We start from the raw sequence: 18,746 nt of genomic DNA, 5'->3' as shown, positions 1-18,746 counted from the left end.
GCCTAGGGTCTTACACGAAATTGATCTTCATAAGTTAACCCTTCAAAGCCCCAGTATCATTTGGATCAATTTGCACTGCACCTCCTACAAAGTCAATTGGGGCGATTCTCCCAAATGGAGTCCAAGTGTTCGCGCCGTCATGAACGCTGTCGTGTTTTATGACGGCATGAAACGGGCATGGGGATGACCGATTCTGGCCCCCACAGGGGGCCGGCACGGCGCTGGAGCGGTTCACGCCACTCCAGCCTCCCTTCCCGGTGCCAAATGGGCGCCGCGCCAACCTGCGCATGCATGGGGGACTTCTTCCGCGCGCCGGCCCCGACTCAATTGGTGTCGGTGTTCAGGGGCCGGCCGCGCAGGAAAGTAGGCCGGGGGGTGGGGGTGGGGGGAAGAGGCCGGCCCGACAATCGGTGGGCCCCGATCGCGGGCCAGACCCCATCGGAGGCCCCCCCCCTGGATACGGAGCCCCCCTCCCTCCCCCACAGGCCGCCCCCAGACCGTTCGCGCAGGGGTGAACGGCGCCGGCGGGACTCTGTCGTATCCGCGCGGCCGCTCAGCCCATCCGGGCCGGAGAATCGGCGGCCCGGCCGATTCCGGCGGCCCGCGGCCGGCGCCGCGCCAGCGCAAATGGCGCCGATTCTCCGCACCTCAGAGAATCGCGCGCCGGAGTCGGGGCGTCACGCCGCGGTTGCGGCGATTCTCCGGCCCGGCGCGGGGCTCAGAGATTCGCCCCCTATGTATCCTTGTTGAGGTGTGCCCAGAGCTGAAGTCAGTACTCCGGGTGGCATTTGGCCAAGGTTCTGCACAACTTAAACATCAGTTCATCCATTTTGCAATTCCAACTCCCTTGAAATAAATGGGATGTGGGAAAACACAGTTTTGGAGATAGGGCTCTCTTGAAGACCCCAGTAAAGCCCCTTTCTGGAAGGTGCAATGTGGCTTGTATAAGATGTGTAAGAGAGTGTGGGTGTGCGGAAGTGAGCATGTACCTGGGGTTACATTTATGTAGTTTTAACTCATGTTATTGAGGTAAATTTGGCACTTGTAGTATCAGAAATGCATGGAAACATGCAGCAAATGCAGTCAAACCTCTGCAAAGGCAAGAAGGTTTTACATGAGGAATGATTTTGTTTCTGCTTCTCACATTTTGTTTTGGAGTTTTGCTTCCTCTCAGCCTCACACAATAGACAAGAGGAAAAGAGCAGTCAGAATTCTTCTGCAGATCAACATTGTGACAATGGAAGCATTTGGGCTGTCGGTCCATGGAGACTTGTCAGTGGCTGCACAGAGCCGATGGACAAAGACGCAACAAAAATACTTTTTTTAAATGGAGTGAATATAGCCAGAAGACATTAATTACATTTGCAGGAGTAATAAAGTTCCCATTCTCAGGAACGGTTGGGAAATGTTTGCTTGAAGCTCTGCAGAACACCATTCCAGAATCTAACACACTCATGTGCAATGTTTAAAATATGGTGTCATGATCTCCAAGCATTCAGAAAATCCACTTGCCAACATGTCATTTGTAACCATTCCAATTCTCTTGCAATTCAATGATTTCTACTCAATGCTTAGGGTTTTCAAGAAATAGTTTCTCGACATAAGTTGTTCTTCTCCCTCCCCTCCCCAACCACCCTCACCCTTCCTCATTAAGGAGGGAAATATGACAGGAAGTTTTCCTGGGTCCACGCCCAGAAGCACTGGATGATTAACCAGTCCAGTGCAGTAGCGAGGGAATGCAGTATTGTTGAATGCGATGGGCGCAATCTTACGGCCGCGCTGCACTGGAAAAGCAACTCGCCGCGGCGCAGCATGGCCTTGAAAGCAGGGACACCCTGCTCTTGCTTGTAACGCCTCGCAAGATTCAATGCAATCTCGCAAGGCGAATCCTGCCCACAATAACGTGCATCCTGCAAACAGCCCAGCATGGATCCTCGGGGCTGTGAGAACCTCAGCTGTGGCAACAGGCCATCCTGTGGAGGGGCTCATCCGACACTGTGCTGACCTGCTTGCTGTGGCCACATTATGTCTTGTATTAATTATAAGTCTTCAACACCCAAATTGTGAGACGCCCTTTTGTTCGCCCAACTACAGTGACAGCACCCACCACACCCCAAGGGGCAGCCAGCCAGCCAAAACCGCAGTTGCTCAAAACCCATGGGACCTCCATGCTGCGGAGCCAGCCCACCATCCATAATTCGACGTAACTCCTGGAGGCGGACCCTGAATAGCCACCTCCTCAAAAACCTCTTCCAAGTTTTCGAACCACATCTCAGCTTGGTGTTGGGATCAGGATCCTCGAAATAAGATTGTGCCCAATGTTGCAATGTAAACCATAATGGACACCATTAATCACAGAGGATGCCTCAATACTCCACATGGCGTTCCCAGATGCTAGATGATGGCCTGTAACTTTTGGTAACTCATTAATGGTTATTATGGGTCCTCCATAATGCATTTGGAGCATTTTCAATATTCTCCTATCAACTGATATATGTTTCATTAGTTGGGGGGGGGGGCTGTGTAGATTAAGGGTGACTACGGGTAATCCCTGATTCCTTTTTGTCATTTGTTTACGTAAACATGCGATCTGATGTTTGGGGGTTGGTGGGCGGATAGGATCGTTGTTATTATGGGGATTGACATATCTTGCTGATTATTGTTTATTGTTGATGGGTGTAAATGTGGGAGAAAGTGTGAAAAAGGAGGAGAATAAAAATATTTAAAAAAAAAAAAACTGATATATGTTTTATTTGTAATTGCCCCCAAATCTCAGGAACAGGAGCACTAACCCATAGAACACTTCCGAATAACCATTCACCAATGGTACAAACGCCAAGCTGCAAATAACAACTTCTGTTTGAAATAATCAGCCAGCTATCCAGATACTCCACAATTAATTTTCACAAGCGCTGCCAACGATACAATGAAAAGAGCTGACCGTAATCATGAACCACCTGGGCTCTCAGACACACGGAAGCGCGCAAAGGAAATCAACAAGAGGCAATTCCCAAAGCAAAATACTGCAGCTGCGGGAAATCTGAGATAAAAACAGAAAAATGCTGGAAACGCTCGGCAGGACAGGCAGCAACAGTGGAGAGAGAACGGAGAGTTAACAGATGAAAGGTCATCAACCCCAAAACGCTTCTGACCCGCCAAGTATTTTGAGCCTTTTCTGTTCTTATTTCACATTCTGATTCCAATTCGATCCAGTCCTTTTCCCATTTGCGTCCGCATCAAAAGGTTCATTTCAGAAGTGGGCCCTGCTTCGTTCTGACTTGCAGGTTGCAGCTTTATGCAGGCTGTAAAGAGATAAGAGTGCAAGATTTTCCACCACCCTCTCCTGGCGTGTTTCCTGGCCATTCGCTGCCCGTGTGATCTTCCAGTCCCGCCAATGTCTCTGGCATTTTGGGTGGCTCGCCTGTACCCACAGCCTGTGGGAGTCATGCCTTTGGCAGGACCGGAAGATCCCACTGGGCGGGAAGGGTCGGAAAATCCCGCAAACAGTGTCGATGGTGGTGCTTTTACTACAATTGTTAGCCAACAGAGGCTGCATGTGTAACCCACCATGATCCTCAAGGTGGGAAACATCACTGTGAATGTTTAAGTCAGTAAGACAATACAATGCACAATAGTTTGCTGTTGAAAAAGTAATAGAAACTTTTTAGGTCTCTGGGCTATAACAGAGTCCCAACAGATCTCGATATAGAATAGGGAGAGTTTGAGCGCAATGGAATCTGGTTATTGCAGAACACGATGCACTCTACCCCACCAAGGTTTCAGCGAACTCTCACCACATAAGACCCCTCGTGGTCCTCTGAAAGACTCCAAACTTTATTAATGGGCCCTAACCCACCCCTAACTCCCTGTCCTCCCAATTCCTGGTGGGGGTTGATTATCTTCTGTCTTGAGCAAGAAAACGCTTGGTTTGTAGCTGAAAGCTGACACCACTCACCATCACCTTCTCAAGAGCAACCTGGGACAGGCAATAATTGATGGTCTTTCAAGTGGTGCCAATATCCAGAGAATGGATTAAAAAACATTTGTTTACATATTAAACAATAACTCAGTTAAAATCTTTCAGCTTTTTCTTGTGTATGGCTAATGTTTCACGCAAAAAGATTTATGACAATGATCTTATATTTGAAGCTAGGCCAAGCTCCACTGTGGTTTACTTTATCGATCACTTCATTCAGCACGCCAGAACCAGGAGAGTTAAAATAATAATCCGTAGTGAGGGGGGAAACGTGAAACGTTTGTGCATATCAAAGGTGTCCTATTTTAGAAAGGTCGCCGGGTCTGTGGGCCTGGATTAAGCCCAGGCACAGTGGACTAGATTTCATAGAATTTACAGTGCAGAAGGAGGCCATTCGGCCCATCGAGTCTGCACCGGCTCTTGGAAAGAGCACCCTACCCAAGCCCACACTTCCACCCTATCCCCATAACCCAGTAACCTCACCCAACACTAAGGGCAATTTTGGACACTAAGGGCAATTTAGCATGGCCAATCCACCTAACCTGCACATCTTTGGACTGTGGGGTGAAACCGGAGCACTGGGAGGAAACCCACGCAGACACAGGGAGAACGTGCAGACTCCGCACAGACCTCCGAATAGGTCAAAGCCTTTTCAGAAAGAAGTGACACCTCTGATGTTTCTGGAAGGAGTATGTTCAAAAATCTGAACATATTTCAGGTGCGTATTTGCAAAACTGGAGGTATGGCTCTTGTTCACTTACAGCCAGTAACAAGGCTAATTGAGAATTAGAATGCAATCCCAAACATTGTCAAAATTCCTGGAATCCTATCTAATGGAAATATAATTTGACTTTGTTGGTTACTGTAATCAAGTGACCCAGGTTATCGGAAGCATAGACAACGATGACCAAGTACTTCAGAGACTAAAATAACCCTTGCATTGTTTAGGCCAAGCCAAGGCTCATTTATAAGGCACCTCAAATCAAAAATGGTGAATTAAGTGAGGCGAGTTGAGTTATTGTATCGTGCCGAGATGCTGTAAGGACCCAAGTACCATTTAGCTACAATTTAGAAGGTTATTATCTTAATGGGGAAACTTGCAACACCTACCTATGCATTGCAAATGCACTGGAATTTAAAATTCATGGGGTAAAGACTACACTGGGATCTGCTCTAATGTGACCCAGAGGGACCAGAGCTCAAGGCTGCATTATAGGCAAGACCACATTCTGTTGTAGCTGGTGTCTAATGCTCAGGCTTGATCACACCTGTTTCAGACCAATACTGTGCACATATCCCGACAGTTTACAATCTTCATACTCCAAATTAAATGAATATGCAGATGCTAAAGCCAGCCAGATAATTAAATGACTGCTGTTGGGCGGTGGCACTGCTAGCTCACAACACCAGGGTTCAATTCTGGCCTTGGGTGATTGTGTGGAGTTTGCACATTCTCCCCATGTCTGCGTGGGTTTCCTCTGAATGCTCCGGTTTCCTCCCACAGTCTAAAGATATGCAGGCTAGGCGGTTTGGCCTAAATTGCCTCTAAGCGCCCAGGGAGGTACAGATTAGGTTACGGGGTTATGGAGATAAGGTGGCGTGAGCGGGGGAGTGAACCTTGGTGGAGTGCCCTTTCGGAGGGTTGTTATGGACCCGATGAGCTGGAGGGCCTCCTTCTGCATTGTAGAATTTATGACTGTTCTGTGAAAGTAGATGGCTGTGTTGAGTGGGGGGCCTGTGGTCACATTTGTATGATGAAAATTCTGGGATTCAAGATGGACCTTTACAGAATTTACAGTGCAGAAGGAGGCTATTCGGCCCATTGAGTCTGCACCGGCCCTTGGAAAGAGCACCCCACCTAAGCCCACACTTCCTCCTATCCCCGTAACCCCACCTTACCTTATTTATTTTGGACACTAAGGGCATTTTAGCATAGCCAATCCACCTACCCCTGCACGTCTTTGGACTGTGGGAGGAAACCGGAGCACCCGGAGGAAACCCATGTGCACACAGGGAGAACGTGCAGGCTCCGCACAGACAGTGACCCAAGCTGGGAATCAACCCTGGGACCCTGGCGCTGTGAAGCCATTGTGCTAACCACTATGCTACCGTGCTGCCCACACTTTACTCCGAGTTCCACATTAGAGCGGGACCCCAGAGTATTACTTTTAAATATTTAGTTAAGTACATTGGTAGGTTGAGAAAATTGGTCGGTAATAGTCTGCTTGCTCATCTGCAAGTGAGAAAAGAGGAGATAATTTTTGGAAGAGTCTCGTAGGACAGGTGAGTGTGCTATTCAATTGTTCTGAGTTTGATTATATGAGTCTGGTACCTGACCTATGCTTACTGTGCTTGATTGGATGTGGACTCAGAGCACAGTAAACAGACATCAGAGAAGCTACTAGCAGTTGACATTTCTAAAGTTGACATTGTAAAGCAATATAACTAAAACCTGCTGCACATGTCTAGAAACTGGTTTCATCTCTGCATAGCTCCGAGATAAAAAATCGACAACAGCGGGTCTAAAATCAGGGTCATGTATAGTGACTTGCCTCCCGGGGCTCAAATTACCATTCGCGCTGAACCTTTGCCCCACAACATTCGTGTTCACTTAAGTTGAATGTCTTCACCTTTACCACCTTTGGTTGGGTGGGAGGGAGACATCTAGACTCCCATCAATGAGTCAAACGGGGTCCTACTGATGCTATGAGACACCGATTGGCATTTGTGCCCCAAGCTAAGTCAGTTGAGCACCTCAATCAATGCCAAAACTAATGGCTTTTAAACTGGAGATTGGCACAAAAGTAGCAGGAAATGGAGCCTCTCCATTGTAACTACTCTCCCGATATGTTCCTGCTGAGGAAACAGTATTAAAAATTCACTCCTCTCCCCACGCTCTTTTGGTGTAGTCAACAGTGTTATTTTTGGCATAGAAGCAGATTGTGTACTGGGATGTTTACTGTCCAGCAAGAATCAACTCAAGATAACAGATTTCGCCACGCAGCATTTTGCTGGTGTCCTGCCCCTCTAATCTGGGTTGGATAAACAGTACTTTGGAATGAATTTCACTGAACACATGAATCCTGTACCTTATTTGACATTGAATATTACAAAACAGAAGGGCTGGATGTATATAAGGATCACACCACCAGGTACTTTCCTCCCCTTCTCTCAAGTCAGCCAAACTTTAAAGGGTCTATTGACAAGGTCAGTGGACAGAGATAAATCTATCAGTTGGTTTTTGTACCATGTCGATTCTGCGTGGTTCTTAAACATAGGGGTTGATGTGTTATGTACTCTGGGATAACACAGGCTGCAACTGGATGCAGCTTTAACCAAAAGATACTCCAGACCTTGAAGTTAGTTCAATCTGATTTATTGAACCAGTAGCACAGTTCTCTCTGAGTTCGACTCTCTGCTAACCTAAGTGTGGTTATTCTGTCTGACTGAACCAGACTAACTTAAGCCACGTGCTGGAGGTGTGATACTGTGCATACACCCTGACTCACTCTGTAGATGTTTATCAGTGGAAAGAGGCGAAATGTGAGTGCCTCGTGCCTTTTATGGTGAGATAACACCCCTGAGTGTCCTGCCTGCTCATTGGTCATGTCCTGTTCTCTGTGTTCATTAGCTGCATGTCCGTGCCTGTCTGTATATCATTATCTGCATGTCTGCATAACATGACAGGGGTAGGTTTTAACTTCCAGTGTTGGGCAAGACCTGTTCGTTTCCATTGAAGTCAGTATTACCATCCATTAACTCCAATGCAGAGTGAATTCGGGAAGGGCGGATACCTGATTGGCGCCCAATCCCGTCAATTTACCTGACTGACCGTCAAGGGTAAAATTAGCCTCGCTGAAGTTAATCATCAGAAAATTAAAATCTACCCTGAGCCCAATTAAAGACTGTAAACAAAGATGGGGGGCGCAATTCTCCCATCGGGAGTTTAAGTGCTGACGCCGGAGAGAAAACCAGAGTGTTTCACTCTGGCGTCGGAACCCACTCCCAGCCCCCTATTCTCCCGTTCCCGGGGGGCTAGGAGCAGCGTTGCGTCATTTACACGCGCTGGGTCGTAGCGCCGCGTAAAAGCAGCGCCGCGTAAATGATTCGGCCGGTGCCGCGTAAATGACGTCACCAACACATGCCCAGTTGCCATCCTCCACAAGGCCGTCCCGCAAGAAGATGTCAGATGGATCTTGCGTGGCGGTGGAGGAAAGGAGGTCCTCCTTCAGAGAGGCCGGCCTGCCGATCGGTGGGCACCGATCACGGGCCAGACCCCATTTGAGGCCCCCTCCGGTGCAGGAACCCCCCTCCCACTTCCACAGGCCGACCCCCCAGCGTTCCCGTGCTGTTCCCGCCAACAGCGACCAGGTGTGGATGGCGCAAGCGGGAACCCGTCGCATTGGGCAGGCTGCTCGGCCCATCTGGGCCGGAGAATCGTTGCTCGCCCGTTGCAAACGGCGAGCGGCGATTCTCCCAGCGGCCAGCCGTGATTCTCGCCGCGCCGGTTTGCGGGGGGGGTGGGAGAATCGCGTGCAGGCGTCGGGGCGGCGTGGCGGGACACGCGCGGCACCCCGGCGATTCTCCCACCCGGCGTGGGGGGGGGGGGGTGAGAATTCTGCCCGGGGTTTTAAAAAAAAACGGAATACGAATCGTTTCGTAGCAAGACTTATTGCCGTATTACCTCCACCTGACCTCATTGGTAGAACGGCGCTGATCTTTTTCTACTGCCTGTTCCTGCCACTTTCTAATGGAAACCATGAGGTGGAAGTTCAGACATGGAGCTGACAAAAAGCCTTCCAAATTGTGGATGGGACAGACCGCATCCAATCATTTTTTTAGATGCCCACTTGCGCCGCTTAAGATTCCATGGCATTAATTTGAATAAGAGTGTTCCTCCCCACTGCCACCCTTGCTAATGTCCTGGCTAATATTTATCCCTCAACCTACGGCAGCAAAACAAGGACAATTTTGCCTTTCAATCATGCTGCGTCGCGGCCAGTTATGTTGCCCCCAAAGCTGGTTGAGATCAATAATCTCAGCATGGATGGTGTATTTCTGCACCGGTCCAAAAGAGGATCCAAGTAGTGCTTTCTATTCTTCATCTTGAACCATAGATTGACTTGGCTTTTGCACAAATAAACAGCCAAAAACAAATAAACACATTCCTCCACATTCCTTTATTCCCATATTGGCCACTGTTGCACATCCTGACCGTTCTTTATTGACCTTGCCCTTTAATCCCGGCCATCTGACTGCATTGCGAGTGCCAAAATGCCAGCAGGCCATTCCCAAGATGTCCAACGTTGCCTGGGAGGAACTTAAAAGCCCAGCAATCGTGTGACTGGGTCGCTCTTGAATCGAGAAGCAATACAGCGGGCGGACTGAAAGGTTAACGGCTTGGTGACACTGACCGCAGGAAAATAACTCTCCGATGTGAAAATGCCGCAGCAGACCCGGCACTCCCCCTAATCTGAATGGAGCACATCGGCAGTGTGTTGAAAATGGGGGCGCACAAGCATTTCCTGAAACGTCATGTCGCACAAGGCTCTCTGTTTGCAGTTGATAGCAAAGATTTGCATCCTCACTCCCTGTCCTGCAGTATGAGAGTCAAGGGGGCTAAGAGCGATGGAGCGGGTGGACCGCAGGCCACAATCCGATCAGTCACGATCTTGCCGAATGTTGGAGCAGGTTGGAGTGGCTGAGTCCTGCTCCCATTCCTTGCATTCCCATGTCAAGAAGATGGCTTCTTTCTATTTTCTGCAGGCAGTTCAGACAGATCTGAGGCCTCCAGGAATTATAGGTTTATCCCGAAGACACCGCAGTGAATAATCCGCAAGAAAGGGGGAGATTTTTTTTTTTTTTAAAAAACATCATAGAGGCCTTAAACATATTGTACTTCCTTTTGTTATTTCCCATTTTCTTTGAACACCTTCGTTGGCTAGTTTTAAAAACATTGCCAATGGACAAATGAGGCCTGTTTGACTGACAAGACATCCAATCAGGTCATGAAAAGTTTCTTCAGGTTCTGACTGGTGTGGGAAAGCAGGGTGCTGTGAGGATGGACAAGACAGCCAGCCAATGGCAGGAGCATGGGCCGGGACATTTTTGGGGTGCGGAGTCACAGGCTGATACCTCCAGGGTTACATTTGGCTGAGTTGCTCGTTGTGAATGGCGGATTGCTTTCGCCACGTGCTGGCAGGGACACAATGGGCCGAACATCGTCCTTCGGTGATTTAGCCATTGTATGATTCAATGGTTTTAAAAGTTGGCCACCCACCCCCAACTTAATGCTGTTGGTCGGCCCTGGTCTCTTGAGAAGCAGCGACTGGCATCTGGGACTGTGTTTCCAGTCCCCTAGTTGACTTTTATTTAAAGTCGGGGAGAATGAGCAAGGCTTAACCAGTGATACCAGATAGTTATGCTTGCCACAGAATCGAATGTAAGTTTTGAAATGATGATTTCCTGATCGGAGGGCTCTTGACCTCTATCATGCGCATCAAGAGAGCTACCAATTAAACTCCAGGTCATTCACCAGGAAGAGATAGTGAAAATAAGTCAGAGGACAGATCTACTCACATTACGGACCCACCTACGAAAGATTACAGAATAAATAACACGAAAAGCAGATATAGGGAGGATGTTATGGCTCTGTTCTCAAAGCTGGAGGCTAACTAGTTGATAGATGCAAGGAGGGGAGAGAAAATATAAACTTAAAAAGCAAAAACAGGCAAACACTTGCTGAAGGCCCTAAAGCCCTCCAAAGGCTCTGAAATCATCCAACCTCCATCGTATCATCGTTGCGTTCATCTACCTAAACTCTGCAATTCTCTCCCCAAACCTCCACCTTTATTTAGCTCTCTTCCCCTAGGTCTTGCCCCTGGAAACCTACCACTTTAACTAAGCATTTTGTTGCCTGTCCCCACATCCCTTTATTTGTCGATCACCAAGTTACATGGAAAATAGAAGCAGGAGGAGGCCATTCGGCCCTTCGAACCTGCTCTATCATTCATTATGATCATGGCTGATCATCAAGTTCAATACCCTGATCCCGCCTCCCCATATCCCTTGATTCCTTTAGCCCCAAGAGATCAACCTAATTCCTTCTTGAAATTACACAATGTTTTGGCCTCAACTACATTCTGTGGGAGTGAATTCCACAGATTCACCAGCTCGCTGGGTGAAGAATTTTCTCCTCACCTCAGTCCTAAAAGGTTTACCCCTTATCCTCAAACTATGACCCCCTAGTTCTGGACTCTCCCACCATCGGGAACATTCTTTCTGAATCTAACCCTGTTAGAATTTTGTAAGTTTCTATGAGATCCCCCCTCGCTCTTCTAAACTCCAATGAATATAATCCTAACTGACTTAGTCTCTCCCTCTATGACAGTCCCGCCATCTCAGGAATCAGCCTGGTAAACCTTCGCTGCATTCCCTCCATAGCAAGAACATCCTTCCTCAGATAAGGACACCAACATTGCACACACGCAACATTCCAGGTGTGGCCTCACTAATTTCCTATATAATTGCAGTAAAACATCCCTATTCTTATACTTAAATCCTCTCGCCAACATTCCATTTACCTTCTTTACTGCTTGCTGTGCCTATGAGCTTAATTTCAGCGACTGATGCACGAGGACACCAAGGTCTCGCCTCTTTCAATTTACACCCATTCAAATAATAATCTGTCTTCCTATTTTTGCTACCAAAGTGGATAATCTCACATCTATCCACATTACACTGCATCTGCCATGCATATGCACTCACTCAGCCTGTCCAAATCCCACAGAAGCATCTCTGCATCCTCCTCACAGCTCACCCTCCCATCCAACTTTGTATCATTAACAAATTTGGAGATAATACATTTTGTTGCCTCGCCCAAATCATTAATGCATAATGTGAATAATAGGGTTCCTCGCACAGATCCCTGCGGTACCCCATTAGTCACTGCCTGCCAATCGGAAAAAGACCCATTTATTCCAACTTTTTGATTCCTGTCTGCTAACCAGCTTTCTATCCAATCTCAAGACACTACCCGTAATCCCATGCACTTTAAATAGTAACCTACCAGATGAGACCTTGTCAAAAGCCTTCTGAAAGTCTAAATAGACCACATTCACCGGTTCTTCCTGGTCAACTCTACTAATTACAATTTAAAGAATTCCAATAGATTTGTCAAGCATGATTTCACTTTCATAAATCCATGCTGACTATGTTTGATTATACCACAGCTTTCCAAATGCTGTACTATGAAATCCTTGATAATGGTCTCCAGCAACTTCCCTACTTCCGACGTTAGGCTCACTGGTCTATAGTTCCCGATTTTCTCTCTACCACCGTTTTTGAATAGCGGGGTTATATTAGCTACCCTCCAATCTGTAGGAACCATTCCAGAGTCCAAACAATTTTGGAAAATGACCACCAATGAATCTACTATTTCTCGGGACACTTCCTTAAGTATTCTGGGATGAACATTATCAGACCCTGGAGATTTATCTGCCTTCAATCCCATTAATTTCCCTAAAACCATTTCTCTACTAATACTAATTTCCTTCAGCTCCTCACTGAAACTTGTGTTTCTCAGAACTTCCGGTGCATTATCATCTTGGGACTTTGTTGCCAGTACGTCAAAATTGTTGTGGGAATACATGCCATAGTTGCTGTTGATAAATACGAGCAAATAGTTAACAGAGTAACAGGCTGGTTAATTCAAATAGGGAGGAATAATTATTGAGATCAAATACCTGAAGTAGAGTTGCTGAACGTTTTCAGAGCTTCAAACAGTCGGTGAAACGCTCCCATGTTGCCATCTTTTTGGCTGTAGAGAAGAATCTTCTTGGCATCATAAATCAGGCGGGAGATGCTGCAAAGAGTGGCAAAGACCGAGTAAGAAAGCTTTGGGTAATGTGTTTGGTTGAGTTGAACTTGCCTTTCACAGTGGAGCTAAAACAATGTTTCGAGTGAAAGCACTGGCAGGCCATAGCTAAGTCAAGGCAGGATTTCCGACAAACAGTTCTCTGCATGCCCAATTTTGAATTGTCTCATTCGTTCAGATATTTCTACATTTTATCTGAGCACGCACTGATGTGATTTGATTGATCCAAACTCAAAATTCTAACCTGGTCTTTGGGCGAGGGTAGATTTGACACACAAAATAGTCATTTTTGCCCAAATTCAAACCCGAGCACAGAATATTATTGGGTGTCAGGGTGAGGAGGAGGAGGGGGGGGGGGGGGGGGGGGCGGGGGCGCGGAGAGGAGGCAGGCACCACTCCCCTGCAGAAGCAAAGTCAGTGCGGAGCCAACCCACTCCGCGCCAATGCACCTCGTAGCCATAACACGCTGCGGATGGGATAAAATGGGACCATATGGGCATAAGGGACTTCCACCCCTGACTGGGGAGGATGCCCCACCCTCAGGACTGCGTTAGTGGGCTCTGCTGGGACTGGAAGAAGGCCCATGGATCCCAGAAACAGATAAGTTCAGCATCTTGGGCAGGGAGGATTTTTGCCAGTTTAGGTAGGGGGTAAGAGTGTTGTGTTATGGAGCAGATGTGAAGAAACAAAGGCGGGGGGGAGGGTCGGTAAGTACTAAGGAGGTCTGCCCCTGATAAGCAAAGGCCTCCCCTCCTAATATATTAGCCCCCCCTTTTGTTTCCAATGCTTAAAAGAGTTTTGTTTTTTAAACGTGGCCTGCCCACTCCCACCTGACTGTCCACACCAACCATTTTGTGGCAAGGGTAGAATGTTACGAGGGTCAGTTGTCTTGTTAGCATACCCAATTGATGCTTTCAGAATACCTATTGAGTTCAGGCACCAATGTTACTTTTAATGCATTAAATGTTCAGAACGTTTTGGTGGTGCACTAACGGCATCAACCATTCGCGCACCAATGGACTGATGCAGTCTTCAACTCACATTGATTTGTTAAAGTTTCCAATGACTCCAGGAGATTCACCAGGCGTTGGGTAGCGGAAACACGGGTTGTTTGCGTTACAAATAATGCCTTGTATCCATGGCAGAGTCCCGGCAGAAGGCATGGCCTTGTTTGGAAAGTGGCCTGAAGAAAGAGGGAAGAGAGTATAAATTGCTGTGCCGTAATGTAACATGCTTACACAGTGCAGAATTCACACGAGTGTAAATTCATCTAAATCCATTATTTCTGCTCATTAACGGGATGTATCCCTCAGCCTGCACTCCATCCTAAGTCGAGGCACTGCCAGCGACCATCCAGGATCATGTGGCTAGCTTGAGAAGAGCAGGTAACATCTGACCTCTGATTCCCAAGGCACTGGAGGTTTTCCTTACCTCATGCCTGAGTCAGTTGTGTACTAATTGATGGGGACCTATTGTTACAATTAAGTCAAGAACTCCATTACTGTTTTATCATGTGGTGACGAGGTTGGCAGAAAGCAAAATAGCTTAACCTTGGATCTTTTTTCGTGCGGCAGTTCCTGGACCCTATTTCCTGGATCATTTAAAAGCAGTGGATACCCATTCATCCCACTTGCCTGACCACCATCTTTTGGACATGACTAGCCTCCTCACCATGACTGACTGACGCTGCCAACATCATTCCAACACTCCCATCATTCCTGCTACTTCTGCAGGTAGTCAGAAAGTCAATTTGGATCACTGAATGGGACAGCCCAGAAGAAAGCCATTCGCCCCCACCGTGCTTGTAAAAGTGCCCTCCGACGAGGTGCATTCCCCATTGCCCTGCAGATTGTTTGCCTGCAAGCATTTATCTCAAGTTCCTTTTGAAAGTTAACACCAAATCTTCATGCGGCGCCTTTTCAGCCAATGGGCTGGGGAGCACGATGTAGGATATTCTTCCCATCTTGTTGAAATAAAGACAAAAACACTGTGGGTGATGGAGGGGGGAGGGGGGGAGGGGGTGATGGAGGGGGGGAGGGGGTGATGGAGGGGGGGAGGGGGTGATGGAGGGGGGAGGGGGTGATGGAGGGGGGGAGGGGGTGATGGAGGGGGGGAGGGGGTGATGGAGGGGGGGTAGGGGGTGATGGAGGGGGGGAGGGGGTGATGGAGGGGGGGAGGGGGTGATGGAGGGGGGGAGGGGGTGATGGAGGGGGGGAGGGGGTGATGGAGGGGGGAGGGGGGATGGAGGGGGTGATGGAGGGGGGGGAGGGGGTGATGGAGGGGGGAGGGGAGGAGGGGGAGAGGGGAGGAGGGGGAGAGGGGGGGAGGGGAGGAGGGGAGGAGGGGGAGAGGGGGAGGGGGGAAGGGGGGAGGGTGAGGGGGAAGGGGGGAGGGTGAGGGGGAAGGGGGGAGGGTGAGGGGGAAGGGGGGAGGGTGAGGGGGAAGGGGGTGAGGGTGAGGGGGGAGGGTGAGGGGGAAAGGGGGGGAGGGTGAGGGGGAAGGGGGGGAGGGTGAGGGGGGAAGGGGGGAGGGGGTGATGGAGGGGGGGAGGGGGTGATGGAGGGGGGGAGGGGGTGATGGAGGGGGGTAGGGGGTGATGGAGGGGGGGAGGGGGTGATGGAGGGGGGGAGGGGGTGATGGAGGGGGGGAGGGGGTGATGGAGGGGGGAGGGGGGGATGGAGGGGGTGATGGAGGGGGTGATGGAGGGGGGGGAGGGGGTGATGGAGGGGGGAGGGGAGGAGGGGGAGAGGGGAGGAGGGGGAGAGGGGGAGAGGGGAGGAGGGGGAGAGGGGGGAGGGGAGGAGGGGGAGAGGGGGAGGGGGGAAGGGGGAGGGTGAGGGGGAAGGGGGGAGGGTGAGGGGGAAGGGGGTGAGGGTGAGGGGGGAGGGTGAGGGGGAAAGGGGGGGAGGGTGAGGGGGAAGGGGGGAGGGTGAGGGGGGAAGGGGGGAGGGGGAGGGAGAGAGGGGGAAGGGGAGGGAGAGGGGGGAGAGGGGGGAAAGGGGGGAGGGGAGAGGGGAGAGGGGGGAGGGGGGGAGAGGGGGGAGAGGGGAGAGGAGGGGGGGAGAGGGGAGAGGAGGGGGGGAGAGGGGAGAGGAGGGGGGGAGAGGGGAGAGGAGAGGGAGGAGGGGGGAGAGTGGGGGAGGGGGGGAGAGTGGGGGTAGGGGGGGAAGAGGGGGGAGGGGGGGACAGGGGGGGACTGGAAGATGCCGGCAGTGGCAAGGGCTGGAAAATCCCGTCCTCTGTTTCTCTTTCTACGGATCCAGCACTTTATGTTTCTATCTCCTCATCGCGCCTCCGTTCCTTTTTGCCAATCCTTTTGAATTACCTCATCTCACTGAGAGTTGGTTATTTATATTTTTCACCACGAGTCCAACCCAGGGCAATGAGACAGATAGTGGAAGATAACTAAATCTCGAAAGAGGTACGAGTACAGAATGGGTACAGGATTTGGGACGACTGTCCACATGGAGGATGAATATCAATGCAGACTGCCGGACCAGAACACCAGGTTTCCACACTGTAATTTCTATGCAAGTAATTATTACGCAGTTTCAATCAAAACTCTCTCCCCAATTAGTACGAAACCGACCTCCTCAAACCATACAGGATATATAGCGGATACACACTGGGATGATGGAAGTGGTTGGGGCAGGCAATTAAAACTAAAACAGCAAACTATAAGTGGGACAGAGGGAAGGAGAGGAAATCCAAAACAAACAAACAAATCAAATGTATTTACATTTTGAAAAAAACATCACGGGAACGAAAAGAGAGAGAAAAAAAGAAATGGTTGATTCCTCAGCCACTCGCTTCGTTACAAGGCCCATAGCGGAGAGAGATTGATTGTAAAGGGTGGGGGTGGATTAAAAACAGACCATACTAAGTATTGTGGTATATCTGGGCCCAATGCTTCCTCTAATGTTCTTTGCTTGGGCCCGTCTCTTTGCTAAAGTGCGCATCCTCTTTAAGATTGCCTTAAAGGAGGGCAGCACGTGGGTTAGCACTGCAGCCTCACGGCGCCGAGGTCCCAAGTTCGATCCCGGCTCTGGGTCACTGTCCGTGTGGAGTTTGCACATTCGCCCCGTGTTTGCATGGATTTCGCCCACACAACACAAAAATGTGCAGGGGAGGTGGATTGAACACGCTAAATTGCCCCTTAATTGGAAAAATTAATTGGGTACTCTAAATTTATTTTTAAAAAGATTGACTTAAAGGGCGTCTTAAAGAAAGGTCTGCTTGCGAGGGACGTGTTAGCCCCCTGCAAACCATATTCGTGATTTGTTGCATGGCGGCACATCCACAACGGCTGAGAAAGACTGTCTTCTGTGGGCAGAAATCTGGCAAATGGAGTGTAATGTGGGTAAATGTGAATCCAAATGTGAAATTGTCTTTTGGCAGGAGTAATAAATAAAAAGAAGCGTATTATCTAAATGGCGGGAGATTGCAGAGCTGTGAGGTGCAGAGGGATCTGAGTGTCCTAGTGCATGAATCACAAAAGGCTGGTGATGTTGCCTTTTATTGTAAGGGGAACTGATTATGGCAATACGATAGCACAGTGGTTGGCACTGTTGCTTCACAGCTCCAGGGTCCGAAGTTCACTGTCTCGGGTCACTGTCTGCGGAGTCTGCACATCCTCCCCCTGTGTGCGTGGGTTTCCTCCGGGTGCTCCGGTTTCCTCCCAAAGTCCAAAGACGTGCAGGTTAGGTGGATTGGCCATGCTAAATTGCCCTTAGTGTCCCAAAAAAAAGGTCAGGTGGGGATACTGGGTTACGGGGATAGGGTGGAGGTGTGGACTTAAGTGGGGTGCTCTTTCCAAGGGCCAGCGCAGACTCGATGGGCTGAATGGCCTCCTGCTGCATTGCAAATTCTATGATTCTATGAAAAGTAGGGAGGTTCTGCTTCCATTGTACAGGGGATTAGTGAGCTCACAACTGGAGTATTGTGTACTGTACTGGTTTCCTTATCTAAGGTTAAGTTGTAAATGTGTTAGAAGCAGTTCAGTGAAGGGTTACTGGACTAATTCCAGGACTGGGTGGGTTGTCTCCTGAGGAAAGGTTGGAGAGGCTAGGTTTGCATCCACTAGAGTTCAGATATGTAAGAGGTGAACTGATTGATACCTTTAAGGTCATGAGGGGTATTGACAGGGTGGATGTGGAGTGGATGTTTCCTCTTGTCAGAGAATCTAGAACTAGGGCCCACTATTTAAAAATAAGGGGTCTCTCAGTTAAGACGAAGATGAGGAGAATTTCTTTCTCTCAGAGGGTGGAGTCTCTTGGACTATCTTCCTCAAAGGAAGCAGAGTCTTTGAATATTTTTAAGGCAGTGCTAGATAGATTCTTTATTAACAGGGGGGTTATATGGGGTAGGCAGGAATATAGAACATAGAACATTACAGCGCAGTACAGGCCCTTTGGCCCTCAATGTTGCACCGACCTGTGAAACCACTCTAAAGCCCATCTACACTATTCCCTTATCGTCCATATGTCTATCCAATGACCATTTGAATGCCCTTAGTGTTGGCGAATCCACTACTGTTGCAGGCAGGGCATTCCATGCCCTTACTACTCTCTGAGTAAAGAACCTACCTCTGACATCTGTCTTATATCTATCTCCCCTCAACTTAAAGCTATGTCCCCTCGTGCGAGGCATCACCATCCGAGGAAGAAGGCTCTCACTGTCCACCCTATCCAATCCACTGATCATCTTGTATGCCTCAATTAAGTCACCTCTTAACCTTCTTCTCTCTAACGAAAACAGCCTCAAGTCCCTCAGCCTTTCCTCATAAGATCTTCCCTCCATACCAGGCAACATTCTGGTAAATCTCCTCTGCACCCTTTCCAATGCTTCCACATCCTTCCTATAATGCGGCGACAAGAATTGCACGCAATACTCCAA

General features: G+C 49.0%; 1 protein-coding gene across 2 annotated transcripts in view; it reads right to left on the bottom strand.

Moving 5' to 3' along the window:
- The window catches only part of LOC140429820 (phospholipid-transporting ATPase ABCA1-like), a 168,837-nt gene that overhangs the window by 100,857 nt on the left and 49,234 nt on the right, over nt 1-18,746 (bottom strand). For both annotated transcript variants that reach the window (XM_072517273.1, XM_072517274.1), the window contains exons 4-5: nt 13,893-14,034; nt 12,721-12,839 (exon numbers count right to left, since the gene is read on the bottom strand). In XM_072517273.1, the coding sequence (XP_072373374.1) occupies nt 12,721-12,839; nt 13,893-14,034 (261 nt within the window). The remainder of the gene's footprint in view (nt 1-12,720; nt 12,840-13,892; nt 14,035-18,746) is intronic.

This window comes from Scyliorhinus torazame, chromosome 9 (genome assembly GCF_047496885.1).
Source record: "Scyliorhinus torazame isolate Kashiwa2021f chromosome 9, sScyTor2.1, whole genome shotgun sequence".
NCBI classification, from domain to species: domain Eukaryota; kingdom Metazoa; phylum Chordata; class Chondrichthyes; order Carcharhiniformes; family Scyliorhinidae; genus Scyliorhinus; species Scyliorhinus torazame.
Note: the sequence above shows the minus strand (reverse complement) of the source record. Positions and strands in the feature narration are given on the sequence as shown.